At 35.8% G+C, this 17,128-nt stretch overlaps 1 protein-coding gene across 2 annotated transcripts; it reads right to left on the bottom strand.

Moving 5' to 3' along the window:
* Nucleotides 1-387: 387 nt before the first annotated feature.
* LOC141668276 (sulfate transporter 1.3-like) lies at nucleotides 388-11,523 on the bottom strand. Of its 2 annotated transcripts, XM_074475087.1 has the most exons (15): nucleotides 11,370-11,523; nucleotides 11,039-11,133; nucleotides 3,396-3,741; nucleotides 3,269-3,317; nucleotides 2,976-3,183; nucleotides 2,695-2,869; nucleotides 2,545-2,610; nucleotides 2,349-2,462; nucleotides 2,141-2,257; nucleotides 1,925-2,051; nucleotides 1,548-1,834; nucleotides 1,258-1,448; nucleotides 982-1,067; nucleotides 789-865; nucleotides 388-698 (listed from the first exon to the last, which is right to left on the bottom strand). In XM_074475087.1, exons 3-15 carry the CDS (start codon nucleotides 3,729-3,731, stop codon nucleotides 558-560), a joined length of 1,974 nt encoding a protein of 657 aa, XP_074331188.1. In that variant the 5' UTR covers nucleotides 3,732-3,741; nucleotides 11,039-11,133; nucleotides 11,370-11,523; the 3' UTR covers nucleotides 388-557. The 2 variants fall into 2 exon arrangements, with proteins under 2 accessions (XP_074331188.1, XP_074331189.1); XM_074475088.1 differs by lacking the exons at nucleotides 11,039-11,133; nucleotides 11,370-11,523 and having other exon boundaries at nucleotides 3,396-3,971.
* Nucleotides 11,524-17,128: the final 5,605 nt, after the last annotated feature.

The following is a 17,128-nucleotide window of genomic DNA, read 5'->3' on the forward strand; positions in this document are numbered from 1 at the left end:
GAAAATGAATCTGCAGTTTACACTTTTTTCTCAAAATTGAGAAGAAACGAACAGGCAACAAAAGACCAGTAATCTACCACGGTCAGTAAGATCATGTGAAGGGCCTTCCTCTAAAACCGTCTGTAACACCTTGAGGTTTTAGAGGAAGGTCATTTCCATGATCTTATATTGATATTCTAACAAGGCTAATTCTGATGATTTGGTGGAAGTGGTTAATTATGATGATGTGGTGAAAGCGCGAGTTATTGAACAGATGTTTATGATGATGTGGTGAAAGCGCGAGTTGTTGAACAGATGTTTATAAGACGACAAATATTGGATTTATAGAAACAAGAAAAATAGCAGTAGCAACTTCTTGTGGTGATAATTTTGTATTCACTGCAAGAGTAAAGTAAGACTGAAATTCATATGCATTCCTCAACAAAAACAGACTTTTCCGGCATATAGTTACATCAAGGATAGGGCCTGGATCATGTACCAAGCAACTGGTTTAATGTATTGATCAACTGATGATCATAAAATATATGGTACAGAACTACAGATGGATATGTATAAATTCAAACTTGCTCGAGTTTAGGAGCACACATCACAATTGCATCGGCAACTCTGAGGAAGATCTTGTCTTCTCCGAGCAAGTTTGCAAACTCAGATGCATGTAGTTTGTCATGTACAACTTGCCCTGGATTTGCTAGATTGAGCTGTTTATATCAAAGAAATCAAGAAAATAAGTTAATTTGATCGGATGTTATCAGAAGTCGATGCAACTCAATTGTTCATGAATTTGCTACCTGAATCGACTTTTTCTGGAGACTCCTATACAGTTCTTCTAGGGCTTGAATACCGCTAGTGTCAATGTCTGTAACAGCTGCAACAGAAGAAAAGAAGAACAAATTGTATTGAAATTTTATGGCAGATTCTTGTCTGAACTATCATGGTGTAAGAGCAAGCTCAAACGATATTAGTAGAGTAGAAAATGTTTACGTGACATGTCAAGTACTAGGCTTTGGATTCCGGGCTGTTTATGTTCAGCCAGTGTTTCTTCCTCATCCAGTATCCATCTCAGAATCCTGCAAAATATCAAAGTACTGCCATTGATATCGTTTGTATACACGTCTCGTTGAGGTTTATTCTATGGCTACAATTCTTGATTCTTGGTTTTTCAACAGAAAACAAATATAACCATGTGTTCCAGGTACACCTTGAAATATACATTGACAGTACCACTACTTAAAGAAGAAGCATGCAGAGAAGCAATACCTCTCCTTAATATAGTTGGAGTTGGAGAAGTAAATTGCGGAATCAACTCTGATTATCAGAACACCAGGAACTCTTGTTGCTTCAGGATATTGCTGCAAGTTCCGGTAAACACTAGTCCTTGGGATCCTCCCTAGTGCTGCTGTTCGTGGCCTAGTCACTTGTAGGAGAATTTTGGCAAAGGAGATAGATACCTATGATATAAACGATGAAGTTGAAAAAACCATAAACCAAATTCATTAAACTTTGATATGCAGATCAACATCTGCTGAAAAATGATGTCAGTCAGTTACCGCAATCAAGAGACCAACTTCAACTGAAGCAAAAACTACGCCAAAAAATGCTCCCATGCAAGCAACAAAATCAAATTTATCGATCTTCCAGATAAGAACTACAGCATCCAAGTCAATAAGCCCGAGAACAGCAGATATAATGATGGAGGCAAGGATTGCATTGGGAGTGTAGTAAAACAATGGTGTTATTACTACCAGAGTTAGTAGTACAACAGCCGACATTACAATGTTGGAGACTGCAGAACAACATCCTGCCATGTAGTTCACTGCTGAGCGAGAGAAGGAACCTGCAAGAACGGTAGAGCCATTTATAATCAATAATAAAAATCAATTGAAAGACCATAGGAAAGTAAAGAAGAGGATCGATATCAGAAAACCTGTAGCGACATAACAGGATGTCATTGAGCCCACAATGTTCATTGTCCCTAGTGCTACCATTTCTTTGTTTCCATCTATCTGATAGTCTTTCATAGATGCAAATGTTCTTCCAATCGCAACGGCTTCCTATATTCCAGCAAAATTGCAGTAAGTAACTTAAAATTGACCTTTAGTGAACTGAATGAGATTAGGATGGTGTCAGAGTTTTTTCATACAGTAAGAGCTATCATGCCTGCCACAACACCGATCCTAAAACCTTTGACAAGATAGTCACCGGTAAAATATATTTTATCAACACTTGATGGATTAACACCTTGCTTGATGTGTCTTACCTGCAAGAGGAAAAATTTATTAACCGCAGAAATAAGGCAGTGTAAATTGGTATCTGTACTCATTTGTAGATGTTGATCAGTTACTACATACAATTTGAACACCATCCTTTTCAGCATGGGTAATGTACACAAAGAAGGTCGAGATGATGACAGAAAGTAATGGAGCAATTGCAGGTATCCAAAATAGCTTCCTGTTCTTCTTTCCCTGATCAAATAAAAGAATGAGCTTGGCTACAAGAAACTTAATAAGTGATACGAGGGGAAAAACCAGCAAAAAGGACTCTTACGATGTACTTGGCGAACAAAAGGAACACTAGGAAGGATACTCCAATAAGTATTGTCTGCCAGTTCCACTATAATAGAAAAAAAAGCTGATTATACCAACATACAGCTGATTATAACAAATTTTTGATAAGAATAAAAGATAATGCACTTACCCCATGATGTACTGCGCCAAACACTGATTTCATAACAGATATAATATCAGTCTTTGTTGTAAATTTCTTGATACCAAGCAAACCTTTAAGTTGTTGAAGTGCAATTGTAATGGCAGCTCCAGCCATAAACCCCACAATGGCAGCATGTGATAGGAAGTCAATCAAGAAACCCAATCTGAAATGGACGAAAAATCCTTATATAATGGAAGGTTCCTCGCAAGAATTGTTGGGGGGCATATAGCTTTCATTGCAGTACTTTTTGTTATTAGAATTTCTTATACCTGAAAAAACCAAGTGTGGCTTGAGTGACACCAGCGAAGAATGTTGCTGTGAATGCAAGGCGTTGATATTCAAGTTTGTTCTTAACAGGATCAATCTCGTCTTGTAGCAAAGTGCCCAGCAAGAGGGAGACCACTGCCACTGGTCCTATGGCAATATCTCTTGAACTACCCATGAAGGCATATATAAGAGGTGGAATGAAGCTACTATCTGTGATGGAATATTAACATAAACACATAAGAATGATGAATGGTTCTCTGAAAAGACAAATAGGGATGGAAACAGAAGAACTCACATAACCCGAATTGTGGATCCAAGTGGGCAAGTTTCGAGTAGCCAATGTCCTGTATAGATGAAGGGTTAAAGAATGTAATAACTGTTTAACATGGAGAACTTCAAAATCATGCAGTGTTGTTATTTACCTGAGGAATACAGAGACTTGCAATGGTAAGCCCCGCAATAAGATCACCTTTAAACTTAGAAAGATTGTAATCTCTTCCCCATTCAAGGATAGGGAATACAGTTTGAAGGCCAAGGACTAACTTCCTCCTTCGTGGCTGTTTCTTGAATGGACGTAATGGATCATCTGGCAAGAACGTTTCTTTCAGAGTATCTGTGATTTCCTTTAGTAGTTTTGGCTTTGGAGGCACTCCCACCTTATGAACATATGGCAATTCTTCTGGACCAAGAGGTAATGAATGCAAACTTGTATTATCTGTATTGTCTGCTCCCATATTGTTACTTATACGATTACTCATCGGAAGAGAACTTCAAAAAAAGGAAAGAAATCAACCTCTGCACCGAATTATTTTACAGTACAGAAGGCCTACAAACTCAATATAATATTGTCTCAACAGTTACCAAGATTAGTAAAGAGCTTACGAGGTGCTCATATATTCGACAAACTCAATACAATGAAGAACCAATACAGAAGCTGGTGTTTAGTTCAACTGCTATCTGCTGAACTACATACACTAGTTTGAAGTATGTGGTTATGAAAACAAATACATAAGCTGTTACTTATATAAGGCAGAGATCATAAAAGTCAACCAAAAAAAAGAAATAGAGAGGAAGCCACATCATAAGAGTGAGATTGGGAATGAACCTAGATCTAAAACATACCAGATTCATTAGACCTAAAGGAGTAACTTAGATAAGAGATTAAGCATGTGACAGTTACAGTTTTCATTAATGTCAGCTATAAACAATCCATAGTAAGTGCTGCCATATTAGCTTAGGAACCCTTAAGTTGACTACAAGAATCTACCTTTCTTTATGTTAGCAATCTTGTACGATAAAGACATTGTTATATATATATATTGAATATATAACTACTTCACAAAAATATTGTTAATTCTTAAATCACATAAGCATATGAGAATTAACAAATAAATTAAGAGAAGGGTTTGAGAAAAACAAACAGAGATTGGATTTAATCTCGAGTCCAGAAAACTGTCTCCTTAAAGCAGTTTCGCCCCGCACCATCCGTGTTTAGCGACCTGCTTCCCAGGATAAAACGAGATACTAGTATAATCGATAGATCGAATATACTCTCAGCGAACTTGAACTGAGCCCGAGAACTATCACCGGAATATTGGAAAAATTTAAGACTAAAGAGACCGAGAATGAAAGAGATGACTCTTATTTCCTCGACTTAATAAAACTGGTGTCCTAAGACTCTATTTATAAAGAGAGGCTTGAAAGGACTTGTTGTTCTTTTCGATGTGGTACATGGTATTTATAAGAAAAACTAAGGAATAGGTTTGTGCTACTCTCGATGTGGTACAAAACCACTTTTCATATTAAAAGGTAAAACTTTGGAACATCAGTTCTCATTCACCTTTTACTCATTTTGAGCGTGTTAATATGCGTTGGAATCCCCTCGAAGAGAAGAATACGTTCCAATAAATACACACCACTAACACATAATGTGTCTCACTCATATAGAGTCTCAAAATGATTCACAACTTAGTCTAAAATACAAAGTTTGTCCAACAATCCCCCACAAATGAGATTGATGGTCCAGTAGCACGCACCACATAGACACCACATAGACAGACAGACGCGGAGCTTGACTTGGTGATAGTTCCGGCGGTCAGATATAGCATACGATAGGTAGAGAATGCTCCTTGAACCTTCGCTCGAATAAGTATATCGACTTTACTGGTAGACAGTATGACGCGATGTCCTTGAACTGTTCGACCGTTTGTGTAAACGATGACATACTCATCACTATATCTTTCCTGACTCATTCAGTTCTCATGATTATGTCCATTTTGGCCCTGGAACATCGTCCTGGTTCTGCAAGAGTTTCTAAAGAATTGTGCCTCGCAATTCTCCTTTGAAGCGGCCATACTTCTCTCTTACATAGGTGATCTTTATCTTATAGAGTAACCCGCGTTTACCCAACCGAATATTATGTATTCAAACTTGAAATCCTTGTATTCGTCAAAGATCATTAAAAGCATAAAGCTTAACCTCGTACCCTACGGGTCTCACTGTTTCATCATCATAGAAATAGGCCAGGGGTTACCCCCACAGTGATTTGGTCATCATGATTTAGTTGTCCCATTGAACCAAGTTCTTGGGATCTCCAGTCAGCAAGGTTGGGTGTCCACCATGACGCCGTTAAGCAATAGGCAAGGCCCATTCCTCTCGATGATTTGACAACTATCTCTCGGTCTAACTAGATTCCCTTGGCTTAAGCAGATTCGCTCAGTTTAACCATCTGGTTAGTGGATCCAAACATTATCATTTAACTTTACATAGTCAATCATGATAATTCTCGTTGAGAATAGTTGTTTAATGGTATTATGTCCTCATCATAGATGTGAGACATACCATTTCATACACAATAATGTGATCTCCCAATTTGCATATTGATTACACGATATATGCATATTGAAGACACATTTTCCTTGTCATTTAGGAATATCCTTACAAAGTGGCTACTCGGCCTTTTAACTGCATTTATTTTATGCACCAGACTCGTATTCCATCATGAATCGAGCTAAGTTTAGGATTTCCATGACACGACTGCTAAGTGTGAAATGTATTCTCGAATGACTTTTAAGTTCTTAAAGTCAAATATCTAATTTACATACTATATTCACATAGTACAATTAGATATCTTTCGTATTGAAGTCCAAGCTCACGAGCACATATCATACACCTTAAATCTCATTGCAATCACTTCCAAGTGACCAATTTCCATTGTACTCGTGCATCTACCCAGTTTACCAACTGTGTAGCCTATGTCTAATTTTGTACAATTTTAAAAAGTACAACAGACTTGCAATCCTTCTAGAGAGATCCTTGTTCATCTACGCTTGGATATATATAAATCCATTCCAGCTATGACAACTTTAGCTTCGTTGACCTCTTCAAAATTCACATCACCAACATGTGACATGTATCATCTAAAACTTTTAAAGTCACGAAGATTGTAATCTTCAAATCAAAACTTTTCAATCTCATCAAGATTTTCAGAGATGATCCTCTTGTCATTACTTCTCGTAATGATCAGATCACTCACATGCAATCAATTATGACTTGCATATCATGTGTAAATAACACATGCACACTTGTCAATTCTCTGATTTTGAATCAGTTTGACATCTCATATTGACATATTTCACATTTATGAAATAACTTTACTAGTTATTACTTAAGGCTTCACTTGTTATTGATATTACCAGCTTTTAGCGTCCCAAAAACCAGCAATTTCAGTTTACATCATTACCGAGTTTAATCGTCCTTAAACTGGAAATCCTTATTCACATAGCAACCAATTTTGAGCGTCCTCAAAATGGCAACCATGTCATTTATTTGAAGCCATTGCTTATCATAGCAATATCAAATTTAATATGCCATTATTTCGTGTCAATGTTGTTTCACTCAACATGATCACCGAAAATACAGATTTTCTACTCTTACTTTATCTAGAGTAACCCCCGGGTTCACGTAAATAGATATTTCTCCAAATATCTATTTAGAAAGACCATCTCAATGTTCATTGATGCACTTTTAAATTTCACAATACGATAATTTTAGTATCATCTTAATGAACCTTATTCTCAAAACTCGAGAATATTTCATAAATTATATAAGGTCATCACTTTCGACTGTAATATTTTTGTATCAGTCTGACCTTATACTTCCTTCAGACCCAGATATATTTTCCCAATTTAAAAATTCATCTGGGTCCTAATGCTTCTATCTCGTAAGAAGATCTATATATATTTTTTTAAACAAGATTCTGTCAAACAGAACCACTCTCTCTATTTCTTAACATCCTTTCCCCCACAAAGGACATAGAGAGAACATGCACAATCCATTTTCTAGTACACGTGCTAGAAAATCTTGATTTATTGACTCTTAGTAATAGTCAAATTTTCTCTTGATATATTCACTTATCAAGAAATTATACGTGAAGCGCATTGCTTCTATTAAATTTACGAGTTCACCTTCAAGCAAATTATCAAGACATTCGGGACTAGCAATTATCCAAGTCTTTTGCTCTCTGCAGGTTCATCCTCACATTCATCCAATAACTCGTAAGTTCATTTAGATGACTTTTAATTACAGATCTACTAGGATCTACTAGCTTATCGCATAAGCATTCCTAAACTCTGTAATAGTATTCTTACGAATCTCAAAAATTAGATTCATATATCGGATATTATTAGACTCAACCATTGTCTATGTATCCATCCAAAATATCTCAATTGTTTTTGGATCTTATGCTACCAACAGAGGTATTGGTATCAAGTTTCGAGATACCCCCACATTTCAATTATTTTCAAGAATGTTTCATTACATTCCACTATTCATAGAAAATTCAATAATTTTCTATTTTAGATACCCCCACAATTTTAATATTTTACAGAATGTTAGAAAATATTCCAAAACTAATAGGAAATTTAATTATTTCCTTCTGTGGTATCATGTTTAAGGAACGATTAGCCCTTCGTAACTAATATCCTCAAATTCAGTGATAGTCTGAGCTGATCACAATCGTTTTGCATCTCTCTCAGAGCGCAACTCAAGCCTGCATCTACTCCATTTATATAATGCGAGTAAGGTGCAACGACATCATGAATATTCACGTTGCAAACAGAATTTGCCCAGTGATTATTCATCATCAAATTTATTCACAACCATCTTAATTATCTGTATTAAGTTGGATTTACCCTTGAGTTTATAGAGCACACATCTCTCTATTTAGCTTCAATATTGACTCGACTACGAGTACGAGTGACAAATGTTTTACTATCTAACCAGACAGTAAACACGTATCGTGTCACTACCTCTCATCTGAGCAGGTTTTACGTCATTCATTAAAACCTATAAGATTTTAATATCATGTTAAAAGAACTTCCCGTAGTTCTTATCATTAAAATTCAATTACCGAATTTCTCGAAAATATTTACATGGTTCACACGAACCTACATTTATGGCTCACCTACTGGTACAACCAGAAAAGGCCCAAGGAAGAACATAAATCTTCAATAAACCCACATTCAGTGATCCTTGATCAACTGATGCGTTAGGGTTAACAACTTTTCGGATTCTCTCCGAAGTTCAGCATAAATACTGATATCAATATTCGCCGTATTAAGTATCACATGGATCACTATAATAGGCTCGTGTGTCACTGCCGCAGCAGACCGACACCAACACGTGAAATTACTATTTAACTGGAGGAAAAATCCAACCAGAAAAATATAATTTATGTGCCGACCCATAACCTGTACTCCAGGCCCATTAGGTTTTTTTAATGTGGAGAATCCTGAGCAATTGTAAATCTGGTTCACTTCAGCTGCCCACCTCGTCACATTATTTAACAACAAACATGTTACTGCATTCTATCCAGTATTACAAGTTTGTGATATAACTCCATTATTAAAGATTAAACAATAATAATTGATACCTTATCATCACTCAACAATGATTAAAAAATTAATCACCAAATAATCAAGTTCCATCATGAAGGGTCACATTTATGTAGCCATATCATTTAATTGCATAGCAATATCATGTTATGAACTTGCAAACACGCATGTAAACTATAGCATATATGATTCTTGTATCAGTGTACTAATAATTCCAAAATCAATTCAGAATTAAGAAATCAATCACCATGTTAACAAAACATAATAAGCTATCCATTAATAGCGAAAACATGGACGAATTATAAATTTGGGTTTAATCTACCAATTTATAATGATCAACCCGAGAGAGATGTCACCAAATATGTCCACTTGAATATAAGTTGATCATAAATCAATAACCATTAAAGCATCAATAGCCTTATAAGAAACCAATTATCCAACAACTTTGTGCTTACTTTTGCCTCTACCTGTTATGCTTAAACAAAGCACCACTTAAAATCAAATTTATATTAATTTCAAGCACATGGCAACAAGTGATCAAAGAAATTAACGCACTAAATTTAATTTAATTAATGAGGCAAATAATGGCCAATTATATACCCATAAATAAATCCAATTTAAACAATCAAATTGACTTTTGCGTCTACTCACAACAAAGTATGAAAATTGAAGAAAACTGCTTTAAGATTGTTAGCAATCTTGTACGATAAAGACATTGTTATATATATATATTGAATATATAACTACTTCACAAAAATATTGTTAATTCTTAAATCACATAAGCATATGAGAATTAACAAATAAATTAAGAGAAGGGTTTGAGAAAAACAAACAGAGATTGGATTTAATCTCGAGTCCAGAAAACTGTCTCCTTAAAGCAGTTTCGCCCCGCACCATCCGTGTTTAGCGACCTGCTTCCCAGGATAAAACGAGATACTAGTATAATCGATAGATCGAATATACTCTCAGCGAACTTGAACTGAGCCCGAGAACTATCACCGGAATATTGGAAAAATTTAAGACTAAAGAGACCGAGAATGAAAGAGATGACTCTTATTTCCTCGACTTAATAAAACTGGTGTCCTAAGACTCTATTTATAAAGAGAGGCTTGAAAGGACTTGTTGTTCTTTTCGATGTGGTACATGGTATTTATAAGAAAAACTAAGGAATAGGTTTGTGCTACTCTCGATGTGGTACAAAACCACTTTTCATATTAAAAGGTAAAACTTTGGAACATCAGTTCTCATTCACCTTTTACTCATTTTGAGCGTGTTAATATGCGTTGGAATCCCCTCGAAGAGAAGAATACGTTCCAATAAATACACACCACTAACACATAATGTGTCTCACTCATATAGAGTCTCAAAATGATTCACAACTTAGTCTAAAATACAAAGTTTGTCCAACACTTTAAACTATCATGTAGATCATGACTCTTTCAGCAAAAAACACTGTTTACTAATGTTACAGAAACTAAACTTAATGAGGTGTAAGAACAATGAACATTTATGTTCATCGCGCAGAGCCATCCAAAGTGCAGATGATCCTTTATTAATATGGACCATCAATCGAAAGGAATCCATCAAATCTTTCAAGTACGAGTTATACGATCATAAGTCAGTAGCTGTGAGGTGCTGAGTACTGCTAACTAAAAGGAGGAACATGCAGATATTCTTCTTACTTTCTTTTTACAAACTTTAATCTCTTTCCCCTCTCTTTGTTCATGATTTCGAATCCTCTCTATGCCTTCGAGTTTAAAAATCTATGCTTTCTGTATATAAGAACAGAATAAGATAACATCTACAGAGATTATAACACCAGCAAACTTCCATCCTGTCTATACTAACTCATAAATTTCTACTTGGATTACCTATGTACTACTGAATTATCCACATTAACCTTGACTTAATTTTCTTGAGTTTGAAACAACATTAGCAACTTAAATTCTACTAAACAATATAAAATCATTATTAAAGCAAGCAAAGCCTGAAATGACTTAAACTGGCATAAACAATCCCAGATAACTTCTCCTTTGGTCTACCTAACAATGATGATCATGATTAAACAAAACACAAACATGGTATTTTAAGAAATCAGAATCTGTCTTTTCATAATCATAAAGGTCGAAAAGTAATATTAAATCTATAAAAATCCAACTCTTATTTCTCACCTCTGTTTCTCCACCTTTTTTTGTCAATACAAGCTTTTTCATGGATGCCATACAGAGTGCCCACATTCCCAATTCTCCACCTCCCACAACTTCAACTGCAAAAAGTACAAAAGACAAAATCTTCTGTAAAAAGAACACCAATATATATATATATATATATATTTCAAAATCCCGAGAACACGTTTTAACGTGAGAACAGTGTGAATAACATGCATATGATGTATGAGAACTTTGGTGCACAAAAATATCAAAAACAAGGTAGGAGTAAAATGACAACATTGTAGGTATACTATAACAATGAAAAGAAAACAGAGGCTGAGATAACAATTACCCAGTTTGGATTTTGGTGAGAACTGGTGAAAAAAAATTAAAAAAATGTGTATATATGATTAGAGAAATATTAGGAGGATGAGTAAGAATAGAAAATCAAAATTAGTCCAGATTCTTTGAATCAGGACAAGTGTTTGAAAGTTTCAATACTGGCCTTTGGCTCCTAAACTGTATTTAAAGAATGAAGATGGCTGTAATTATGGCTAGGATCATTTCAAGATTTATTTTTTCTTCTTGTTGTGGGATAATATTGTTTGAAAAATCAAATCAAAATCCCAATAAAAGTGTAACACAAAGTAGAATTAGAAGTCAATGTTGTTGTCTATTTGTAATTGTGTCTGAAATTTCTATAATGAAGAATATGAATTTATATACAAGAATCCAGAAAAATGATATGGAAAAAAATGTTTTGGACTTTTTGCAATCAACAAAATGACCAAGTTACTTGCGTGTCAAAAAACAGTTGTCTAGCCAATGCATGTCTCCTATTTATTTCTTATGATTTTTTACAATCTTTTCAGAAAATGCAGATTTAGATTTTAATTATTCCCATAATTAAAATTATACTCCATTAATTTATTTATTAAAATAGGGTATACTCTCCGGGAATGTATCAATCAAAACTTTTAAGGAGATTTTTTAAAATCTGGAAAATATTAATTTGGATTATAAAACATTCATTAAAATCTTGGGTTATTTAATCTAAATGTTAAAAATCCATTAAAATCTTGTTTCATTTAATTTGGATTTTAAAAAATTCAGTAAAATCTTATACTATTCAAAAGTCCAAAAATTTGTTTTCTTTCATAAATTGGTAGATTTTGATAAATTTTCTAGTGTATTTTTAATTGTTTAACATCTCTCTAAACCACGAGATTTTAATTTATTTCTGAAAAAGCTCCATCAAATCATTGAGGCTCTTTAAAAATTTTAATCAATTCTGTTTAAATTCGTATATAATTAAAATCAAAAAAAGAATTATAATTCATGAATTATTATCAACCCCTTGAAATCATCGATTTTATAATATAACTTTTTCATTTACTTTTACTCATTCACACACATATATATACTATATATAGAGAGAGATTATCAAATAAAACCTCGCCATAAAAAGAAAACTAGGAACTAAAGAGAGCATTGATTTAATTCAATCTTATAGTCCTTGTTGTAGGGGGTAATTTGGTACACCATTATTTTACAGGTTCGTGGCCGAAATAAAGATTTGGGATGGTATTTGGTAGTGCCATAAGGTTATTTGTGGTGGTGGCTAGTCTTACATGATGACTCCTTAAGAAATGAATAAATAGTGGGTTCTTTCTCTTACTCTTTGTCTGAGTGTCAATTCATATAATCACATAATCTGATATGGTGCATATGTACCCTATTTATAAGGATCAAGTCTTATGTAATTGTTGGAAAATAAGTCATACGATGAGGGTTAGGGATTTTAAGCTCATACAACCTAAACATATCTATAAATCAAGCCTTAAGCCAATTAATCACGTAAATCTCAACCGGCCCACACGTTTCCCTATAATCTCGCGGCATCTCTGTATTTCTTTCCATGATTGTAGATATATTCTGTTTCAGCCTCGAAACTTATAAATGGCCCAGTTATATATGACTCATTATCCATATTATAATAAAAAATGGGTTATGCGAGCCGACATGGTCTTCTCGGCTCGCACCGGCCCTTATGGTGGGGCCTTCCCTCACTTCATTTTTCCTCATTTTAATGTATATGTTTTCATGATGTGAGTCGGCTGACATCTCATCTCACTTTAAGTCTTCATAATAGTCTAAGTGTCGTGGGTTCCTTCCACCTTCTAAATCCATGAGAGAGAGGAGAGATCGTTTCTCTGCTAGAGATGAGAGCCCGAATCCCTTAGAGAGAGGAGAGCCCAAATATTGAAGAGAGATGAGATCCCGAATCTCTGAGAGAGGGAGATTTTGAATCTCTACTAGCAAAGAAAGTCTGAATCTCTGCTAGCGAAGAGAGCCTAAATCTTTGGCAGGGAAAAAAAAGGATGGTCGGAATCTCTGCTAGCATCGAGAGAGAAGAGCTTGAATCTCTACTAGTGAAGAGATTCTGAATCTCTGCTAGAATAGAGAGCCCGAATTCTTTAGAGATGTGAGAGCCCGAATATTTTCTAGCGAAGAGAGCCCGAACCTCTTCTAGCAAAAAGAGAGAGAAGAACCGGTATATTTGCTAATGAAGAAGCCTGAATTTGCTAGCATAGAGAGCCCTAATTCATGAGTGAGAGGTGAACCTGTACCCATGAGTGAGAGGAGAGTCGAACCCATGATTGAGAGGAGAGCTCGAACCCATGAATGAGAGGAGAGCCTGAATTGATCCTAAATCTCTTATATAAAAGTAGGCTCCAATCTCTTAGAGAGGTGAGCACGTACCCCTTAGAGAGGTAAGCTACAACCCCTGCTAGAGGGGTGGGACGGAATCCCTTAAAAAGGTGAACCCGTACCCCTAAGAGAGGTGAACAAGAATCATTGCTAGAGCAGTGGGTCGGAACTCCTTTTTGGCATAATGGGCCAGAGCTCTTACCACGCTTTCCTTGATTTTATGTATGTCGTTAGGATTTTCTTCCATCTCTAATGTCTTCATTAGGCTGAGCCTAAATATTTTATATTATGTGAGGTGGGCTGGAGTCCTAACTCTCTACAACTCAGTCGCATTGGCCCAATTTTGAGAAAATCTAATGTGGGCTTGTTTAGAGGCCATATCCAAAATTTGGGGAAAACTATACTCTAATTGTACAATACATCATTAAAAATACACACTTGCACATTGAACTTCAGTTAATCCCCTCTGTTTCTAATTTGATTTTTTCGTTAATCGGTGAGTTTTTTTAAATCTAAATTCACAATATTTTTCTCCTTTCCAGACGATCAATTTGCATATCATATGTGTTATATCAAATATGTACTATATCTCGATGTGATTTAGAATTTTTTTATTTTTATTTATAGTTTTCATTATAAGGGAATTTCTAATATGGTGGGACCTTATATTATAATATTAGCTAAATTGGTGCTATTAAGGGGATGGCGTCAAATTCAAAGGGACGGAAAAGATGCCGTCCATGTTCGAGTCATGGTGTTAGTGCTTAGAGCAAGTCCAATGAATAGTTATAGTGGGCCTTATAGTTATAACATAAGACCAAAATAAAAAAATCTACTTCAATGCATAGATATACTTGATCTTATAAATGTATAAATAAATAGGTGATCTTATATTTAGGACTAAAGATAGCTATATGTCACGGCCTTAGAATTCCTCCCCTTTCTAAGCCAATTGTGCCGACATCTAGCACTTGTTGCCCACCAAACGAACTACTACACCAACCTTAAACCAAATGTCACCTGAGCACTTATACAACAAATATAAGATAAATGATAAGATTGGACAAACACAAACTTACTAACAAAGATCCTTCTTTATTAGTAACCCAATATTACAATAGTTAGATCCCGTTGATCCACACTAGTCTCTTGCTAGTATTATAAAACTTAGCACTTCCCTCACAAGATAATCACGAATGCCTCACATTTGAATGCTCTTACTTTATCTTGCACTCACATAATTTCCTATATGCCACTCCAAGTGAGGGGTCTCGCCCTTTTATAGGGTTCCTCCACCACTTGAAGATAATTCTAGAACATGTACATTTCGCATGATTCTAGATAATTCTGCTACGTATCTATACATTATTTTAGTAGAATATACACAAGTACACATAAAAAATCTCTATAAAGCTCCTAAGCTCTTGAAAGTTCCGGAAGATTCCACGAAACTCTACAACGTTCCGTTATCTTCTAGATTCTTCATGAATTCCCTAGTGCCTTTGTTATAATATGCCTTAAATCGATGTGTTTGGCCTATTTTATGGGCTTTTCTATAACCGTCTAAGAGTACTATATAAACTCTCTAGTTCATAACCTAAACGTATGTTGTAATCTGTATCCTCAAAATTAATAAAACTTTTCTCTATTGCCTATTTTATGAGTTCTTTCTTTATGTTTATTATGATCTTTCTTTCTTCCGTTATAACAGCCTTCTAGAGATCTCTATAATATTTCGCTATATTTTAGAGTCTTTCATACATTCTGATCTTCTCTAGATTCTTCCACGCATTAAGAGGTTAAATTTTGATAGGGCGTGACACTCTCCCCCACTGAATTTGTCGACGTTGTCGCCTCCCAATAACACTTCAACGCCTCTTGGTGTTGCTCCAAGTTTGGCTCCAACACCCTCGTCGCCTAACTCGGTGCTACACCCTTTCACCTCACAAATTATTGTGTACTTAGTGTCAATCCCTTGATTTTTACTAGCCGCTCACCAAATATTTTCTTCACTTCGCATCGACCTCGACTTTTGTATGAGATATTTGTGGTGACTCATACCCAACTCGTGTGCCCAACTTTTGTTGAAATGGTTCGATAACATCGGCATGGTGCCCCACTTTGCCCTGCAACACATGACCCTTATCCTTGGCTCTTTTCCCCTTAGGATACTTTGGATTACCCTTGGTTATATAGCCTTTGGCATCTTCTCTGGCCGCCTTGTCCCCCTTATTAGCTTGGCATTCTTGCTCCATCTTTGTTGAGGGTCAATCATCATCAACAATCCTCTTACTCCCAAGGTATTCCACCCTTGGTTTTAAAGGTGGCGACTCCGCCCATTCCAAGGTCGACAACCTCCTTAGCTCTTCCTCCTCCCGTTGGATCATCACACTCAGTGACCCCAACTTTAGAAACTTCACCATCATGTGTGAACCCTTACACACGTAGCATCCCTTCTTCAACAAATAGTCCTTAGACTTTCCCTCGCTTTGGCCATGGCTTGATGATGCCCCCGTATCGCGCCTCCTTCGTGGACTACCACTTCTCGAGCCATTAATGGCCTCTTTTTCATTAATGGCCTCCAATGAATGCTGATAAGAGGCCAAGTACTTGCTTCTCTTATAAAAATCTGAGACATAGTCATTTACTTGGCGCATCATGTCATATATTACAACAATTGCATACTGACAAGGAACTACAGTGAGGTCAAACACCCTGCAGCAGCATGACTTGGCCTCAAGATCAACTATCACAACTCTAGTTCCTTGTTTAACTCCATACTTCCGTTGACCATCCTATGAACCACTCCAATTCCTTGACTTAGTAACCAACAAATCCAACCTCTTTTTATCCTTGGATATATCAGTTGGCCTTTCTGTTGATCACTAATCACAGTGAACCCTGCACAATTCCCAAAGTTCAGATCCTCACTAAGCTACTCAGTAAACCACCTCCATAAGTCTGTATTCTCACTTTCTACCACTACATATACAATGGGGAACATCTGTTCCCATCCCTTCCAACAGTAGACAACAATTTCCCCACATACTTTTTTAAAGAAACAATCAACAAGGCCTATAATAGGTCTGCAACCATCCTTTCACCTGTCCTTCATAGCATGATAACATACATATATCCTCTTGAATTTATTTGAGTCATTATCATTCAAACTTGTTATTATAATTCGGAACTCTATTTTTTGTTGCTTTTTAAGATCTCATGTGCAAAATCTCTTAACCTGGATAATGCTTCTTAAGGGCTTCAGCCACACCCTCTAAAGCTGCATTTCTAATCCTAGGGACCTTATTTATTGGCACCTCAATATCCAATTCCTTATTAATTGTCTCATCCATGTCCTTAACTCTCCACTGTGGATTTTTTCTAATCATATCACCATAC

The sequence above is a fragment of the Apium graveolens genome, chromosome 6 (genome assembly GCF_009905375.1).
Source record: "Apium graveolens cultivar Ventura chromosome 6, ASM990537v1, whole genome shotgun sequence".
NCBI classification, from domain to species: domain Eukaryota; kingdom Viridiplantae; phylum Streptophyta; class Magnoliopsida; order Apiales; family Apiaceae; genus Apium; species Apium graveolens.